The sequence below is a fragment of the Nannospalax galili genome, unplaced genomic scaffold (genome assembly GCF_000622305.1).
Source record: "Nannospalax galili isolate Female #2095 unplaced genomic scaffold, S.galili_v1.0 scaffold498, whole genome shotgun sequence".
Classification (NCBI taxonomy): domain Eukaryota; kingdom Metazoa; phylum Chordata; class Mammalia; order Rodentia; family Spalacidae; genus Nannospalax; species Nannospalax galili.
Window position 1 is genome coordinate 1,881,473 of NW_008342032.1, and position 17,371 is coordinate 1,898,843.

The following is a 17,371-nucleotide window of genomic DNA, read 5'->3' on the forward strand; positions in this document are numbered from 1 at the left end:
AGGGAGACCCTGTCTCAAAAAGACCAAAAAAAAAAAAAAATCCAGAAATTGTCTTAACCCTGTTTGTACTGTGAATATAATCCAAAATGAACTTGGGTCATTTCTGGTAAAGGATTATGTTAGACAAAATACTACAGTTCGTTCAATGGTATGGAACCAACCATAAAATCCACATGCGATTATGGAACTAGGAACTCCAACAATGCAATCAGGAGAAAGGAAGCTTCATAGCACTGTGGCTGTGCCTATAATCCTAGCTGCTCAGGAAGCTGAGCCTGAAAGGGCAAGAGTGTAAGGCTTGTTTGAACATGATAAGATCCCCTTTCAAAAGAGAACAAGAAATTTTGTAACTGTAACCAATCAATTTATTTCTACATTTCTCCCCATAAATACTGGCCTCTGACAGATTTGATTTCAGAACACTAAATATTTTTTAATTTAGTGTTGCCCAGTTAATCTATTTCTTTTTCCTCAAATAAACAAAAAAACCCCCGAATGACAGCAATTTAGTTAAAGATTTTAATTGGTGGGGCTGGAGAGATGGCTCAGCAGTTAAGCACACTTGCTGCATTTGCAGGTTTTGTTCCCAGCACCTACATGGAGGTTCACAACTGCTTGTAACTCCAATTCCAGGGAATCCAATGCCCTCTTCTAACCTCCTCTGGCATTAGGCATGCACATTGTACAGGTGCAGGCAAAACACACACATAAAATAAAAGTAAATGAATCTTTTTTAAAAAAACACAGTTCTCATTTCCAGTTCTAGAATGGAGTAAAAAGTCATTTAACAAAAGATTGACTGGGTGTTGTAACACATACCTGTAACCCTAGTGTTGGAGAGGCTGAAGCAGGAAGATGTCAAAAGTTGAAGGCTAGCCTTGGCTTCACAGTAAAACCTTGCCTCAAAAAAAAAAAAAAAAAAAAAAAAAAGTAAAGGACTACCCTTCTTGTCACAAAAAACCTTTTCCAAAAAAAAAAAAAAAAAAAAAAAATGCTAGCATAATGATACAAACCTATAATCCCAGCACTTAGGAGGCTTTGGCAAGAGGATCTGTAGTTGGAGACCAGCTTGGGCTACCCCGTAAGACCCTGTCTTGAAAAAATCAAGGACTGGGGAAATAGTAGTAAGTTGCCTAAGTGCCAGACACAGATGGAAGGACAATAACTAGGGTTAAGTGTCTACTTAGAATTTTCAGAACAACTGTATTAAGGAAAAGGAAGTAACTAATACCTGTAGGTGTTTTATTAGTTACTGTTGTTATTCATGCTTTTGACTCATACTGTAATACCTTATAGTTCTTATGCCATCTCTTATGTCCCTTATCTTCATTCTACTATGTTCATTAGGTGTTGAAACTTATACTTCCAGTTACGTATACCTCCCTTTAGCATTCTGCTTTTATGCAGACAGTCTCTATCCTAGACTTTGATTGTCCCCTACAAGGCTGTGTTAACACATCTGATTTCCATTGTTATGTTGGCAAAGAGAAAACCGACTTATTTTATGTGTATGAGTGAGTGTTTTGCTTGCATGTTTGTAAGTGTACCCATGTGTACAGTGCCTATGGAGGCCAGAAGAGGGTGACATCACCTAGAGCTGGAGTTAGAGATTATTGTTAGCTGCCATGTGGGTACTGGGAACTGAACCCAGGTCCTTTGCAGGAGCAGTCAGTGCTCTTAACCGTTGAACCATCTCTCTGGCCTAAACTTTACTTTTCAGTTTTCCTATGTAGGTTCTTACTTTCATTGAATTGACTTCTGAATATTACATAATTTCTGCCAGCTCATAATGTATTTTAAAAAAAAATTTAAACTTGATTTGGCATATTTGTTTTTTCTGCCACATTTTGGAAATGGATGTCCTAGAACCATTTCCCCCCCTACTTATCATACATAGACAAGTTAATGTTCTTTTGTTTTAATTTTAGTAGGTATTTCTTGTCTTGTAGGGTGTGTGTTTGTCATTTTAAAAATCTTGATAGGGGTGCACACCTTTAAACCCAGCAGAGGCAGAGGCAGGCGTATCTCTGTGAGTTCAAGGCCGGCCTGGTCTACATAGTGAGTTCCAGGACAGCTGGGCCTACAGGGAGACCCTGTCTCAAAAAAGACAAACAAAAACAAAAACAAAAAAAACACAACTTGATAGGACTGGAGAGATGGCTCAGTGGTTAAGAGCACATACTGCTCTTCCAGAGGACATGAGTTCAGTTCCCAGCAGTCATGTCAGGTGACTCACAACTGCCTGTAACTCCAGCTTATGTAGGGTGTCTGATGTCTCTCTTGCATTCACATGCACACACCCCCACAGAGACACACATGTAATTTTAAGTAAATAAAATCTTAAAATAAATAAATAAATAAATAACTTGATATACTTAGAATCTGTGCTGGAAATTGAATTGTACTGTACCACTGCCTCCTGAGTGATGGGATTAAAGGCATGTGCCATCACACCCGACCCAGAGAATTCATCACTTTTTTTTTTTTTTTAATGTGTATGCATGTATTGCCTGCATGTAGGTGTCGTCCAATGCCCTAGGAGGTCAAAAGAGGCTGTAGGATCCCCTGGGACTGGAGTTACAGACAGTTGTTAGCTGCCATGTGGGTGCTGGGATTCAAACCTGGGTCTTCTGCAAGAACAGTCAGTGTTCTTAACTGCTGCACTCTCAAGCTCCAAAATTCATCACTTCTTAATAATTCAGCCATATTCTATTACTGTTTGTTCTCCATGCCTCATTTTTATCTTTTTGTGGAATGCCAGCCTGGTGAATGTTGGGCTATAAGATCTTACTTACATTCTATGTCTTTTAACTTTAATATTTTCTGTGAAGTTATCTCTGTACATTAAGGGTTTTTTAAATTTTTTTTTTTTTTTTTTTGGTATTTTTGAGACAGGGTCTCCCTGTATCCCCAGCTGTCCTGGAACTCACTATGTAGACCAGGCTGGCCTTGAACTCACAGAGATCTGCCTGCCTCTGCCTCCCAAGTGCTAGGACTACAGGTGTGAACCACCACACCTGGCAAGTTTTAGCTTATTTGTACTAGACAGAATTTAATATGTGTGTCAAAATTCTGTTTCTCCATAAAATCAATCTATAACATTTTACCTCAAGACTATAATTTCTTTTTTATTATTATGGGATCTTTTGTTATGCATGTTTATTGGACCACTTTAGCTAGATTAATTTGAATGCCTTGGTTTCATTTCTAGCACTTAATCATCCAAATTGTGATTTTGTTTTGCTTTAGACTGTTTACCTTGAATTTTTCTCAAAATGTAGCTAATAGAGCTCACTGCAAAAATTTTTTTTTAAAACATTGCCCTAAACTTAGCTCCTTTTGTGGTTTTTGTGCTTCTAAATTATAATCACTTTGGAAGCTTCCATATTACTGTGCATTCCTCCTGACGGTATATCAAGATATGCTCTTTTTCTTACACTATAAGATTGTTAAATCACTTTTAAGGCTTTTATGTTTGGTAGAATTTTTTAACTTTAAGATTTTAATTTTTTAACTATAAGAACTCAAAGAAAAGTGAGTATGGGAATTAATATTTTGTTTCTAGGACCACTTAATTTATACACAATTGCATAATATTGTGGAATTAACATTTCTTTTTCTTTTTCTTTTTGGTCTTTTTGAGACAGGGTCTCCCTGTAGCTCCAGCTGGCCTAGAACTCACTGTGTAGACCAGGCTGGCCTCAAACTCAGAGATCTACCTGTCTCTACCTCCTGAGTCCATGCCTGGCATAACTGACACATTTTTTAAAAAAATATTTTATTTATGACTTTTGTATTTTTAGGCATATGCGTGTATTGCCTGCATGTAGGTAAGTGCACTCCTGGAACTGGACAGTTGTTAGCTGCCATGTGGGTGCTGGGATTTGAACCTGGATCTTCTGAAAGAACATTCAGTGTTCTTAAATGCTGAGCCATCTCTCCAGCCCCAACTAATACATTTTAAATGAACATTTGTACTTAGATTTTTTTTTCCCTCTAGGTGGCAGACTTAACTAATAATAATTTGACTTTAATATTCTTGAATAGCATTAAATGTAGAGAGTAGAAATGACCTTGTGTGTATTTTAACTTGCTCTAGAGAAATCTAAAACTTTTCTCTTTGAGAAATCTAAAACTATTAGGCATAAAGTAATAATAGATATGTATGTTCCTGTATAATAAATTAATTTTTTATTGCAGATGTATCCTATCATTAGATTTTTGTTTTGGGTATCTTTGTCTTCATTTCTCTTGATTTTTAAAAGTTTTCCTTTTTGATTTATCTTTATTGTGTGTGAATGAGTGTTTTGCTTGCATGTATGTAAGTGCACCACGTATGTGCTATGCCCACAGAGACCAGAAGAGGGCACTAGATCCTCTAGAACTGGAGTTACAGATGATTGTTAGCCATCATATGGGTGCTGAGAACTGAACCCAGGTCTTCCACAAGCATCCCAGTGCTCTTAACCATGGAACCGCATTTCCAGCCCCACATTTCTGTTGATTTAATTTTTTTTCTTTTCTACATCCTTAATAAATAAGTAACATAGACATAGAAGTTGGCATGACCACCAGCATTTTTTCCCCTTGTTTTAAAAATTCAGCCCCTCTTCCTTTCCTTTCCCTCTCTGTCTCCTTTAGGGCTTTAGAGATTGATCTCAGAGCCTCACACATGCTAGGCAAGCACTCTACTACTGAGTTGCACCTATAGTCCTGGACCCAGTATTTTAATACTTTTACTCTCTAGCTTTTGTTTAAAGTTGAATTGTATGGGATTTTTTTAATGTGGCATTGGGAGAGTACACCCATATAACTAATAATGCAGTGAGGTGATAATCTAGAGAAAAAGCACCTGATACTTACTGCTATCTCCAGAGTCCTCGTATTTGAGGGGAAATGATTTCTCTATAAATATTAAAGGACTTGGAGGATCCTTCATATACACATTCCCAAAATGTATTCATTGAATAGCCATATTTTGTAAAATACAAATTGCTGTAAAATTTTTATAATTCAATGAGATGTGGTGGTACATGCTATTAATCCCAGCTCTCAGGAGGCAGAGACAGGAAGGCAGACCTGTGAGATCAAGGCCAGCATGGTCTACATAGCAAGTTTCAGGTCAGCTAAACAATTCTTCAGTATTTGAATGATCATGTTTTGTAAAATATGAATGTTTTTGTTTTGTTTTGTTTTGGTTTTTTAGTCTTTGAGACCGAGTCTCCCTGTGCCTCAGCTGGCCTGGAACTTACTATGCAAACCAGACTGGACTTGAACTTACAGAGATATGCCTGCCTTTGCCTAGGAGTGCTGGGATTAAAGGTGTGGGACACCATGTTCAGCTCTAAAATACAAGTGTTTTTTAAAAACATACTTTGGTAGGTAATGGTACTTGCAGCTGAAGAGTAGATATTTTAGTTACTAGACTTCCAGTGAATTACATTAGTCTTTCCAGATAATGCTGTCTAATTTATTTTTCTTTCTTTTTTTAAGATTAACTTCAATTTTACCTATAAATATTCGAGTAATGCTAGGTTACAGTCAGATTTCTCATAAAAGATTTAGCTTAAAAGCCACTTATAAGTTCTAGTGATAATGGCCTCAGAGACAGTTATTGATAGATTTAATGCTGTGTGTTGTCCTTCTATATTTAGGTCATAGTGATGGGAGCTACAAATCGTCCTCAGGATCTTGACTCAGCTATAATGAGAAGAATGCCTACACGATTTCATATCAACCAGCCTGTATGTGGTCTTCTTTGTATTTTGAAGAGCTAAATATTTGCCTTTTAAACAAGTTTTTATCTGTTACTTATTTATTTTTTTAATGTATATGAGTGTATTGTTTGCATGTATGTGAGTGCAGCTGTGTTGTACAGTGCCATTGTGAGGTCAGAAGAGGGCATCAGATTCTCTTAGAATTGGAGTTAAGGACGATTCTTAGCCACTATGTGGGTACTGGGAATTAAACCCGGGTCCAGGTCCTCTGTAAGAGCAGTCGGTGTTCTTAACTGCTGAACCCCTTTATCTGTTATTTTTAGGAAAGAACTAGTATCTTTCATGGGATTTATTTATGACAGGCAGGGAAAGGGAAAAGAAACCTTATAATTCTTTGTCCTTTCTGTTCCTTTTTATTTTAAATCCTAAGATCAGTGTGTTTAATTGCCACAAAATTGCCTATACACTTTAAGTGATTCACTTTAGGAAGGTACAGAAGAAAATTTGAAGTTTGGGATTAGTACAGAATTTATTTGCTTATTAGCAAATTAATCTGGCCTTCTGACTGGTACTGATTCCAGAACCTAATGTGCTGTACTTTAGCTTCAGAAGGTAAATGTGTAGCTGGTATTCAACTTTTCCTGCCTTTGTGGGGTGGTTATTTTGGTTTATTTATTTGTATTTTATGTAGTGTTTTGCATGCAGAGGCCAGATCCTCTGGAACTGGAGTTAGCTGCCCTGTGTGCTGGGAACCAAGTCTGGGTCCTCTGCAAGAACAGCCGGTATTCTTAACTGTTGAGCCATTTCTCTAGCCCCCAGTCTTTAATTTGATTTTTTTGATTTATCTATTTTTATTTTATGTGTATGAGTATTTTGCCTTCATGTATGTAAATGCACTCATGTCATACAGTGCCTGCAGAGACCAGAAGAGGGCAACAGATCCCCTGGAAATGGAGTTACAGATGGTTGTTAGCCACCTGTGGGTGCTAGGAACCAAACCTGGGTCCTCTACAAGAGCAATTGGTGCTCTTATCTGCCTAGCCATCTCTCTAGTTATACTCCCCATCCTACCCACTCCAATTTGTTGTTTGATACAGGGCCTCACTTTATAGCCTTGGCTGGCCTAGAATTTACCATTTAGCCCAGGTTAGCCTCAAACTCATCGCGGTCCTCTTGCCTTCTAATGTGTTGGGGTTGCAGGGATGAGTGCACTTTTCTACTTTTCTTCATTACTGCTGACTTTCTAGCATTCTTTTTTTGTAAGTACTATCAAAAGCGAGGCATGGTGGCACATGGCTTTAATCCTAGCATTTGAGAGAAGGCAGAAGCAGGCAGAGGTTAGCTTGGTCTACATAGTGAGTTCTGGGTCAGCTGGGGCTACATAGTGAGAAAGATCCTGTCTCCAAAATGACAACAAAAAAGTACCTTCAAGTAGGTGATAACTTTTGAAAAAATTGTTTATTTTTATGTGTATAAATGTTTTGCCTGCATGTATGTACGTATGTGTACCATATGCGTGCCTGGTGCCTTCAGGGACTAGAAGAGGATGTTAAATCCCTTAGGACTGGAGTTAAAGATAGTTGTTAGATACCGTGGGGGTGCTGGAAACCAAACCTAGGTTCTCTGTAAGAACAGTAAGTGCCCTTTAATACTGAGCCATCTCTCTAGCCGCAATTATAACTTAATTAATATCCTGTAGGTTTATTTATTTATATTTTCTGTGTATGAGTGTTTTGCCTGCATGCATGTAAGCTCAGCCATGTCCTGCAAAGCCCAGAGGCCAGAAGAGAGCATCACATTTCCTGGAACTGGTAACAGATGGCTGTTAGCTACCTTTTGGGTGCTGGAATCTGAGCCTGGGTTCTTTGCAAGAGCAGCTAGTGCTCTTTAATCACTGAGCAGCCATCTCTCCAACCTCAATATCTTACAGTTTTTGCAGAAAATTGTAAAATTATAAATTTTGTCAGTCTTCATATTAAAGAAAAAACTAGGTTCTGGTAGTAGGTATGCTCCATATCATCAGCATGTTACATTTATAGGCACTTAGAGGAACTTCTGAATGGGGTTCTCTTCAGATTTTGAAATAATATTTCATTCCATTTATAATCCTAAAATCATTTGTACCACTTGTATTCTGTAACTTATCAGATCTAGTTGTTGAAGTGAACATAGTCCCCCCCAAAAATAATTGACTTAGCCTCTAAAATTACTCTGATAAACCTCTAGTTCCTCTGAGGATATGTACATTGTACATTGTCACTATATTTGAAAATTTGAAAGTTGCCTGATAAATCAGTGAGGTTTTTTAACAAATTTAACAGACTTTAAAATTATATTTACCATAGCTCATCTTACTGAGCCATTAAAGTATGTTAGACACACTTGCTACACGTTAGTAAATGGGATATGATTCTTGTCCTCAAAAACTCTGTTGCAAAGAGAAGCAGACACATGAGTAAATAGTGTAAAATGTGCTTTACAAAAGTATGTATATGGGGGCTGGAGAGATGGCTCAGCAGTTAAGAGCACTGGTTGTTCTTGCAGAAGATCCAAGTTCGAATCCCAGCACCCACATGGCAGCTAACAACTGTCTGTAACTCCAGTCCCAGGGGATCCAGCAGCCTCTTCTGTCCTCGTGGGCACTGCATGACACGGGTACGCTTACCTGCATGCAGGCAATACATGCATACACATAAAAATAATAAATAAAATATATTTAAAAAAATATAAAAAGCAATTCAATTGTAATCTTAAAGAGAATTGAGTTTTTTTTAATGTCATCATAGTGTAGTATAGAGCATAGAATACAACATGCAGATTAGCACGTTTTAAAATTATAAAAAGATGGAAGCTAAGCCAGGTGTGGTGGTGCACACCTTTAATCCCAGCACTCTGGAGGCAGAGGCAAGTGGATCTCTGAGTTCGAGGCCAGCATGGTCTTCATAGCAAACCTAGGCCAGCTGTGACTACAGGGAGAGAGACCCTGTCTCAGAAAAAAATCAATCAATCAATCAATAAATAAAATTGTAATTTTAATTCAGTATGTTAGCAAGTTTAATTAGAGCAGCTTTCATCAAATTTGTTATAAATTTGTATACTGTTAACATCCAAACTGGAATTTTGTCATTGTTCATTCTATTTTAGTGAATACATACTTTAGAGGATAATTCTTATGTAACTACAGTGTCAAAGTATATTACTAACCTTACTTTAAAACTCCTTTCTAAGCAGAATACTTTATCAACTAAAAAGTAGTTAGTGTGATCATATAACATACCAAATTAACCTTTTCTTCTCAACATACTATGTTACAGCAACAGAGTTTGGTTTTGTTTACCATGTAAATTTGTAATTAGTTCTGTTTTGTTAATAAGAATGATCTTAGCCATGATAAATTTAAAAACCATCTATATTCATGTAAAGTATGCCTTCTTTTTGAGATAGGGTCTCATGTAGCCCAGACTGGCCTTGAACTCAAGAGTGTAACTGAAGATGACCTTGAAATCCTGATCCTCTTGCCTCCACATGGTGCCAGGTTTATAGACATGCTCTAGCATACCCAACCTTATGTAATTCTAAGAAGGAATTAAGTGTAGTTTTTGTTCTCTGAAATAAAAATATGGTGTATCACTGAAGGGAAATCATTAATACTTAAGTAAAAATTCACCAGTAAATATTAGAAACATAGAAGTTATATATTGAAGTGGCAGAACCAAGAGAGTATTGTCATGTCTTTAACTTAATGGTAAAAATGGCACATCTGTGATAAAAGCATGATATGGTACTTTGTATGCTAAGTTAAAGAAAAGTTACAATAAAATTTGACCAAAAAATCTTGTAGCAGTGGTAAACTTTCATAAGTTTAATGAAGAAAAGAAAAAAATGGAGACTGTAGAAGTGCTTAGGAAAAGCTGACATTCCTGTAATCCCAGCATTCATAGATAGAGCCAGAAAAACTGCCATAGACTTGAGGCCAGCCTGCTGTATGTAGTGACTTCTAGTCTAGCCCAGCAGACCCTGTCTCAAAACCTGAAACTGTATAGAAGTCTTAACATATTCATTTACTCAGTAAATACCAAGACTATACTTTTCCCAGATATTATGTTAACCACTGTGGATACAGAATAAGAAATATAATTCATTAAGATAACCACAGATGGTCACTGCAGTCTAAGATTGAGAACTTGCTTTAACCTCTACCAGCTTATCATTTCGTATCAGTTGTCAGATAATTTATGAAGGAAAATAATAGGAAAACATATCTACCCCCCCCTTTCTTTTAATACTAACTGAAAATTATCCTGGTTTTAGGCTCTGAAACAAAGAGAAGCAATCTTGAAACTCATCTTGAAAAATGAAAATGTAAGTAGAGAATTTAAATTTTTCCTCATCCTATACGATGCTTTTGTTCACAAAGTAATTTTAGAGAGAAATGAAGAAGGAACCTGAGAACAAGGTAGCTGTGAACTTAACCTAAATATTGTAAAACTCATGACTGTTAGCATATTTCAGTAAGTATGATGTATTTGAAGTAGTTAAATTTTTAAAGAGCAGGGTATGGGTAAAATCAGTAAAAACCCTGTGGGGAAATCAGCCTGTTAGAGAATGCCTTGGACCACAGTGGGGTGACTGTGCTGAGCTGAGTCACTAAAACAGCCAAAACATAGCCTGCATGTACTCAGGTTGCGAACTGACTTTGTTTCTGATCTGTGAACAACTCGAGTGTTTCTGATCACTGAGGAAGAAAGAAATCCCTACTTGGCAATCCTAAACAGTATGGAAGAGAAAAAACAAGTGTGAAAATTCCATTCTAAGAAACCTGGGTGGATTCTGACCCAATACCATGTAGAAAGGAAAGGGAGTAGGCCCTTAATTTGGCCCATCTATCTTACAGATCATTGAGATTCTAATGATATGACTTCTCTGGCACCTAGTTCAGATGTGTTCTGTAAGATGGATGAGGCTTTTCATTTACTAATAGAGGACATGAAGTCAGGGGTGGAGGGAAGTGGTAAGGTGAGGGTGGAGATGGGGGAAGGGATCTAAATATGATCAAAATGCATTGTATGAAATTCTTAAATCAAAATTTTTTAAAAATGTAAAATATTAGTGAAATGGAGCTCTTGTGCATTCTTCATATGAACTCAAACCAATTAAATCTTTAGAGGGGCTGGAGAGATGGCTCACCAGTTAAGAGCTTTTAAGACTGCTCTTGCAGAGGACCCGGGATTCCCAGCACCCACATGGGGGCTATGAACCGTCCTTAAGTCCAGTTCCAGGGGAATCTGAAGCCCTCTTCTGACCTCCATGGCTTTGCACGACACGGGTGCACTCACATACGTGCAGGCAATAGAGTCATACACATAAAATAAAAATAATAAATAAAATATTTTAAAAAAAAACCTCTAGAAAACAAAAAAACTTTTGGGGGAAAAAAAGAGCAGTGTGTCTACTAAAATACTGTGATATTTTTCCAGACCATTTTATGATTATAGAAGAATATTTAAGTAAAGAAAGTCTTTGTTTCTTGCTTTTACTTAATTATAGTCATTTTTGTAGTTGGAATTTAGATTTTTTGGGGGGGGGGGTCTTTTTGAGACAAGGTCTCCCTGTAGCCTCAGCTGTCCTAGAACTCACTATGTAGACCAGGTGCTGGGATTAAAGGTGCGCACCACCACGCCTGGCCCGGAATTTAAATTTTTAAAAGAAATTATAACACTAGGTATGGTGGTACACACTTGCACTCCTGGTATTCAGGAGGATTGTGAGTTCAAGACCAGCCTGAATTATATACTAGAACCTCACCTCAAAAAAAAAAGAAAGCCAGGCATGGTGGCACATGCCTTTAATCCCAGCACTCGGGAGGCAGACGCAGGTGGATCTCTGCAAGTTCAAGGCCAGCCTGGTCTACAAAATGAGTTCCAGGCCAGCTGGGGCTACAGGGAGACTCTGTCTCAAACAGACCCCCCCCAAAAAAAAAAAAATTAAAATTTTAGTCTGGGTGTGGTGGTACACGCCTTTAATCCCAGCACTTGGGAGGCAGAGGCAAGTGGATCTTTGTGAGTTCGAAGCCAGCCTGGTCTGCATAGTGAGTTCCAGGACAGCTGGACCCTGTCTCAAAAAAATACATAATCCCAGTACTTGAAGAGCTAGAGGAAGGAATATCAGAAGTTCAAGGCCAGCTCTGCTACATACATAAAATACAAGATTAGCCTAGGCTACATGAGCCCCTGTCTAAAAGGGGGGTGGAGTGTTTGTACCACAGTAGTATAGATGCATTAAGATAGAAATGGTATACAGGGAAAAGTCTCCTTCTATATTTCTTCTGTATCCTTTCAGATTTGGCATTATGCCTATAGTAGCTGATTAGAACATACTGTTATTCTCTCTCCTTATTAATTAGCCATGTATACTATTCTTGGCATTGCTGTTTTCACTTGTGAGAATTTTCTTTCATGTTAGTATAGCAAATTTTTCCTTATCCTGTTCTTGTCCCTCTCCATCTCTCAGATTCATAAGGTTTTATCATATGGGTATATTGCAATCAGTGCTATAGTGAAGGACATTCAGGTTGATTCTGGTCTTTCACTATTATAAAAACAACAAAACTCAGGCTGGGTTTGGTGGCCCATGCCTTTAATCCCAGCACTTGGGAGGTAGAGGTAGGTGGATCTCTCTTTAGTTTGAGGCTAGCCTGGTCTGCATAGTGAGTTCCAGGCCAGCTAGGGCTACAGGGAGACCCTGCCTCAAAAATACAAAAAAAAAAAAGACGCCAAAAACTTCTATTTCGGTAACTTGTTATATGTGTCATTTCACAGTTGTACAAGAATACTACTCATAGGTTGAATTTTCCAGAAGAGGTGTTAGGAGACCCAAAGAGAGGGTATTTATGTTTTGGCAGCTATTGCCAAACTGCACCCTAGTTTACTCTTATATTAGCAATATTGGAGTACTCCTTTATAGCCTTGCCAACACAATCTAATGGAATTTTGTGCCAACAGGAATGTTTATCTGGGGCCAGTGAGATGGCTCAACAGGTAAAGGCATTGGCTGCTAAGCCTCACAACCTGAGTTCAGTCTCCAGAACTCACATGGTAGAAGGAGAGAACTGACTCCTACAAGTTGTCCTCTCACCTCTACAAATACACCACAGCATGCGTGTGCCCCTCCCCCGTGCAATAAATTAATATAAACAATGTTTAATAAAATGCTTATTAAAGTTTTAATTTACATTCCTTAGAGATACAATGTATATTGCTATATATTTTTAAGAACTTGATTTTTTTCTGTGAAATAAGTATTCTTTGCCCATTTTTTTACTGCAGTGCTCTTTTTCATAAAGGTGGGTAAGGTCTCTGTGCTAGATTTGTCTTTTGTCTATATGATTTGAAAGCATTTTTTTCCTAGTTTCTAGATTTTATTGGAGTTTTTATCCCTTCTAGTAATAACTTTGGGGTTTTAAATATAAATTTAAAAGATCTTGTGTACCCTCAAGTTTATAAAATAATTTTCCATATTTTCTAAACTCGTGTTACTTTTTTTTCTAAAACTGTATCTGAATGTATTGTATAGTGCACTTCTCTTATCTTCACACTGTTGGAACTCACTATTCAAACTAAGAAACCACATGATTCCCATCGTCAGGGATGCATGTATGTCCTAGTTGCTCTCTATTGCTGTGATAAACACCATAGCCAAAACCAACTTGGCGAGGAATGGCTTTATTTCACCTTCAGCTTACAGTTCATCACAGAGGGGAACCAAGGCAGGAGCTCAGGGCAGAAACTGAAGCACAGACCATGGAGGAACATGACTTACTGCCTTGTTCCCTTGCCCGTGCTCAGCCTGCTTTCTTTTCTTTTCTTTTCTTTTCTTTTCTTTTCTTTTCTTTTCTTTTCTTTTCTTTTCTTTTCTTTTCTTTTCTTTTCTTTTCTTTTCTTTTCTTTTCTTTTCTTTTCTTTTCTTTTCTTTTCTTTTCTTTTCTTTTCTTTTCTTTTCTTTTCTTTTCTTTTCTTTTCTTTTCTTTTCTTTTCTTTTCTTTTCTTTTCTTTTCTTTTCTTTTCTTTTCTTTTCTTTTCTTTTCTTTTCTTTTCTTTTCTTTTCTTTTCTTTTTTCTTTTTTTAAAAAAAAATTATTATTTTTATTTTATGTGGATGAATGTATTGCCAAGATGTATATAAGTGCACCCATGTCATGCAGTGCCCATGGAGGTCAGAAGAGGGCTTTGGGTCCCCTGGAACTGGAGATGTTAGCCACTGGGTGGGTGCTAGGAATCGAACCCAGGTCCTCTGCAAGAGCAGTTAGTGCTCTTAACTGCTGAGCCATCTCTCCATCCCCAAGCCTGCTTTCTTATACAACATAGGACCACCTGTCCAGGGTGGCACTGCCCACAGTGGGCTGAGCCCTCCCATATCACTCAGCAATCAATAAAGTGCCCCACAGACAGGGTCACAGGCCAATTCAGTGGAAGCAATTCCTCAGTTGAGGTTTTTCTACCCAGGTCTGTCAAGTTGACAGCTGAAGCTATTTAACATACTGCTTTACTTCCTTCCTTGAACCAGTATCAATCTTATATTTTGGCTTCTTTTTTTTGTTTTTTGGGTTTTTTATTTTGGTCTTTTTGAGACAGGTTCTCCCTGTCACCCCAGCTGTCCTGGAACTCACTATGTAGACCAGGTGGGCCTTGAACTCACAGAGATCCACATGCCTCTGCCTCCCTAGTGCTGGGATTAGAGTGCTGGGATTAAAGGCGTGCACCACCACGTCCGGCTATCTTGAAGACAAAAATTTTCTTTTCTTGATAAAAATCTAACTTCATTACTATGTCCCCAAATTTGTAATTGATTGCCATTACTTTTTTTTTTAGTTTATGTATAGATTTCTAATTATCTCCCATGTTTTTCTTTTTTAAAATTTCTGTTTCTTCTTGAGAATTTCATGCACAATATGCATATGCAATATGACCATGTGCCTCCTATTTTCTCTCCTTCTAGCTTCCCCCCCAACCCAAACATACCCTCTCCCAATTTAATGTCTTTTATTTATTTTTTTAACTACGATTTTTATTGACTAGGGATCTGTTTAAAGTTCCAGGGCCTTAAACTTGTTAGACAAGTGCTCCAGTAGCCACTGAGCTCTATCCCCAGCCTATTTGATAGTTTCTGAATCTCTTTTAATCTGTTAATCTATAGTTAATGGTTTCTTCCTTCACCTGCCCACCCCTCCTTTTTTTTCTTTTCTCCTTTTTAGATGCCCCATTGTCCCCATACCTGTTATTGAGTAGGCCATCTTTTTCTGAGTAGAACACTTAATCAAATCCTAATATGCATTAGCTGGACTTTGACACAAAGGTCACTGCTCTTTTGGGCCTTTCTGTGCCAGCACCACATTGTTTCCATTGTAGAGACTGTAAGCTGTAATAGCCTGTGTCATTAGACACTTTGTTGTTCTTTAACTCAAAAAGTACTTTTATTTTCTGTGGGAATTTTAGAATTAATTTGTCTTGTTCAAGAGAAAAAATAATAGTATTTTCGGTGGATCATTTAAGACAAGATCTTTCTGATTTTAAATCTTTCTAGTAACTTGCCTTTCTTGTCTTTTATGTCTTTTAACCATGCTTTAATAATTTGTTTCTCTAAAATAAAACAACTATCTTAGGCCCTTGTCTGCTGCTACAGAATATAGTAGATTGTATAATTAAGAAAAACTTATTTAGTGGACAGTTCTGAATGCTGGGAAGTCAGTGGACATGTTGACAGTGTCTGGTTACACTTAGTTACCTTAGCAGAAAACTAGAAGAGTGAGCATGTGCAGGATAGAAACAAAAAAGAAGTACAAATTTGGTAACTAACCCCTTTCACACATAACAGTCCATTCATGAAGGTTCCATTCATGAGCTGAACACCTATTGGGCTCCACCTCCCAGCACCTCTTGCATTTCAATTACTTACCTACTGTAGCAATACCATTGTACCATATGTAGAAGTTTAAAAGCCCTATGAAATTAGAAAGGTCAGCAAATTACAAAGATTAGATCCATGATTATTAACCATTTTGGGAGTCATAGAATTCTTTAAACAAAATAAAATCTACATAGACTTTCCTAAGAAATCTACATATATGCATGAAATATTTTGTACAGTTTCAGAGAAATTTGTAAAATACTCCACATATCCTAGGCAAGGAATTCCTGTCTTAGATGAGAAACCAACAAATGGCATTTTGCCTTTAATTGAATAATTCGTGACTGTTTCTAGGAAGACATTGTATAGTTGTATACACCTTAGATTAGATGGTGTTCATGGTGAACCTTTAACAAGGACAGTGAGAGAAAAAAATAACATGTCAAAAAAGTGCTTTTGAATCAGAATGACTGTGTAGGCCCAGAAATTTAATAATTAGATGATAGTTGTTGATAGTTTTGCAGAGGCTCCAAAATAATAAAATTATTAAATTTAAAATAATTTAGGTTTGGGGGCTGGAGTGATGGCTCAGCGGTTAAGAACACTGGTTGTTCTTGCAGAAGACCTTGGTTCGAATGCCTCTCTGTCCTCTGCAGACATTGCACGACACGGGTGCACTTACCTACATGCAGGCAATACACACATGCACATAAAATAAAAATAATAAATAAAATATTTTTAAAAAATTTAAGTTTGGTATGCTGGCACATCCAAATATCAGCATTTGGGAAGCTAAGGCAGGATGATCAAGGCCGGCCTACATCACAAAGCAAGACTCTGGCTCAGAAAAACAAGAGAGAATTTATAGAAGTATTATATTGCATAAACAGAAGCTTGTAACATTTAAAAAATGATCGCTGGGCATGGTGGTGCACGCCTTTAATCCCAGCACTTGGGAGGCAGAGACAGGCAGCTCTCAGTAAGTTCAAGGCCAGCCTGGTCTACATAGTGAGTTCCAGGACAGCTGGGGCTACAGGGAGACCCTGTCTGAAAAAGATCAAAAAAGAAAAAAAAAAAATTATTAATTTTATGTATATGAGTGTATTGCCTGAATGTATATGCAAGTGCACCCATGTCATGGAATACCCATGGAGGCCAGAAGAGGGCATTGGATCCCTTGGAACTGGAGTTAAGGAGGGTTGTTAGCTGTGTGTGCTGGGAATTGAACCCAGATCCTCTCCAAGACCAGCCAGTTTTCTTAACTACTGAGCCATTTCTACAGTCCCTTGTAATATTTTTTAATGACATGCAGGGCTAATGGTTTACATATAGATGATGAATACAAATGTGAAACTTAAGCTCTTTGTCTGTCTATCTAGCTATCTATCATCTATTTATTTATTGTCTTTTTCAGACAGGGTCTCCCTGTAGCCCCAGCTGGCTTGGAAATCCCTATATAGATCAGGCTGGCCTTGAATTCACAGAGATCCACCTGCCTCTGCCTCCTGAGTGCTGGAAATAAAGGCCTGCACCACCACGACTGGCTCTCTTTGTCTCATTTAAACCTAAGGAATTACTCGCATCTAAACTGATTTTAGTAGTCTGGTGGGGTTTTTTATTTTTGTTTTTTAAACAGTAATATCTTTAGAAATTTTTTGAATTATATTTGTTGTGGGCCCAGAGAATTTTAGTATTCTGTTTCATATTTATGAAAGCATAAGAATTAGTCTTTAATCAGTTTGTTTTTTTTTT

The 17,371-nt window shown here is 37.5% G+C and overlaps 1 protein-coding gene across 1 annotated transcript in view; it reads left to right on the forward strand.

Annotated features, from left to right (window-relative positions):
- Atad1 (ATPase family AAA domain containing 1) overlaps window positions 1–17,371 on the forward strand; it is a gene marked incomplete in the record, with an annotated part of 94,542 nt that overhangs the window by 23,975 nt on the left and 53,196 nt on the right. Inside the window, 2 exon segments of the mRNA XM_008837855.3 lie at window positions 5,655–5,744; window positions 10,029–10,079. Of these exon segments, the coding sequence (XP_008836077.1) occupies window positions 5,655–5,744; window positions 10,029–10,079 (141 nt within the window).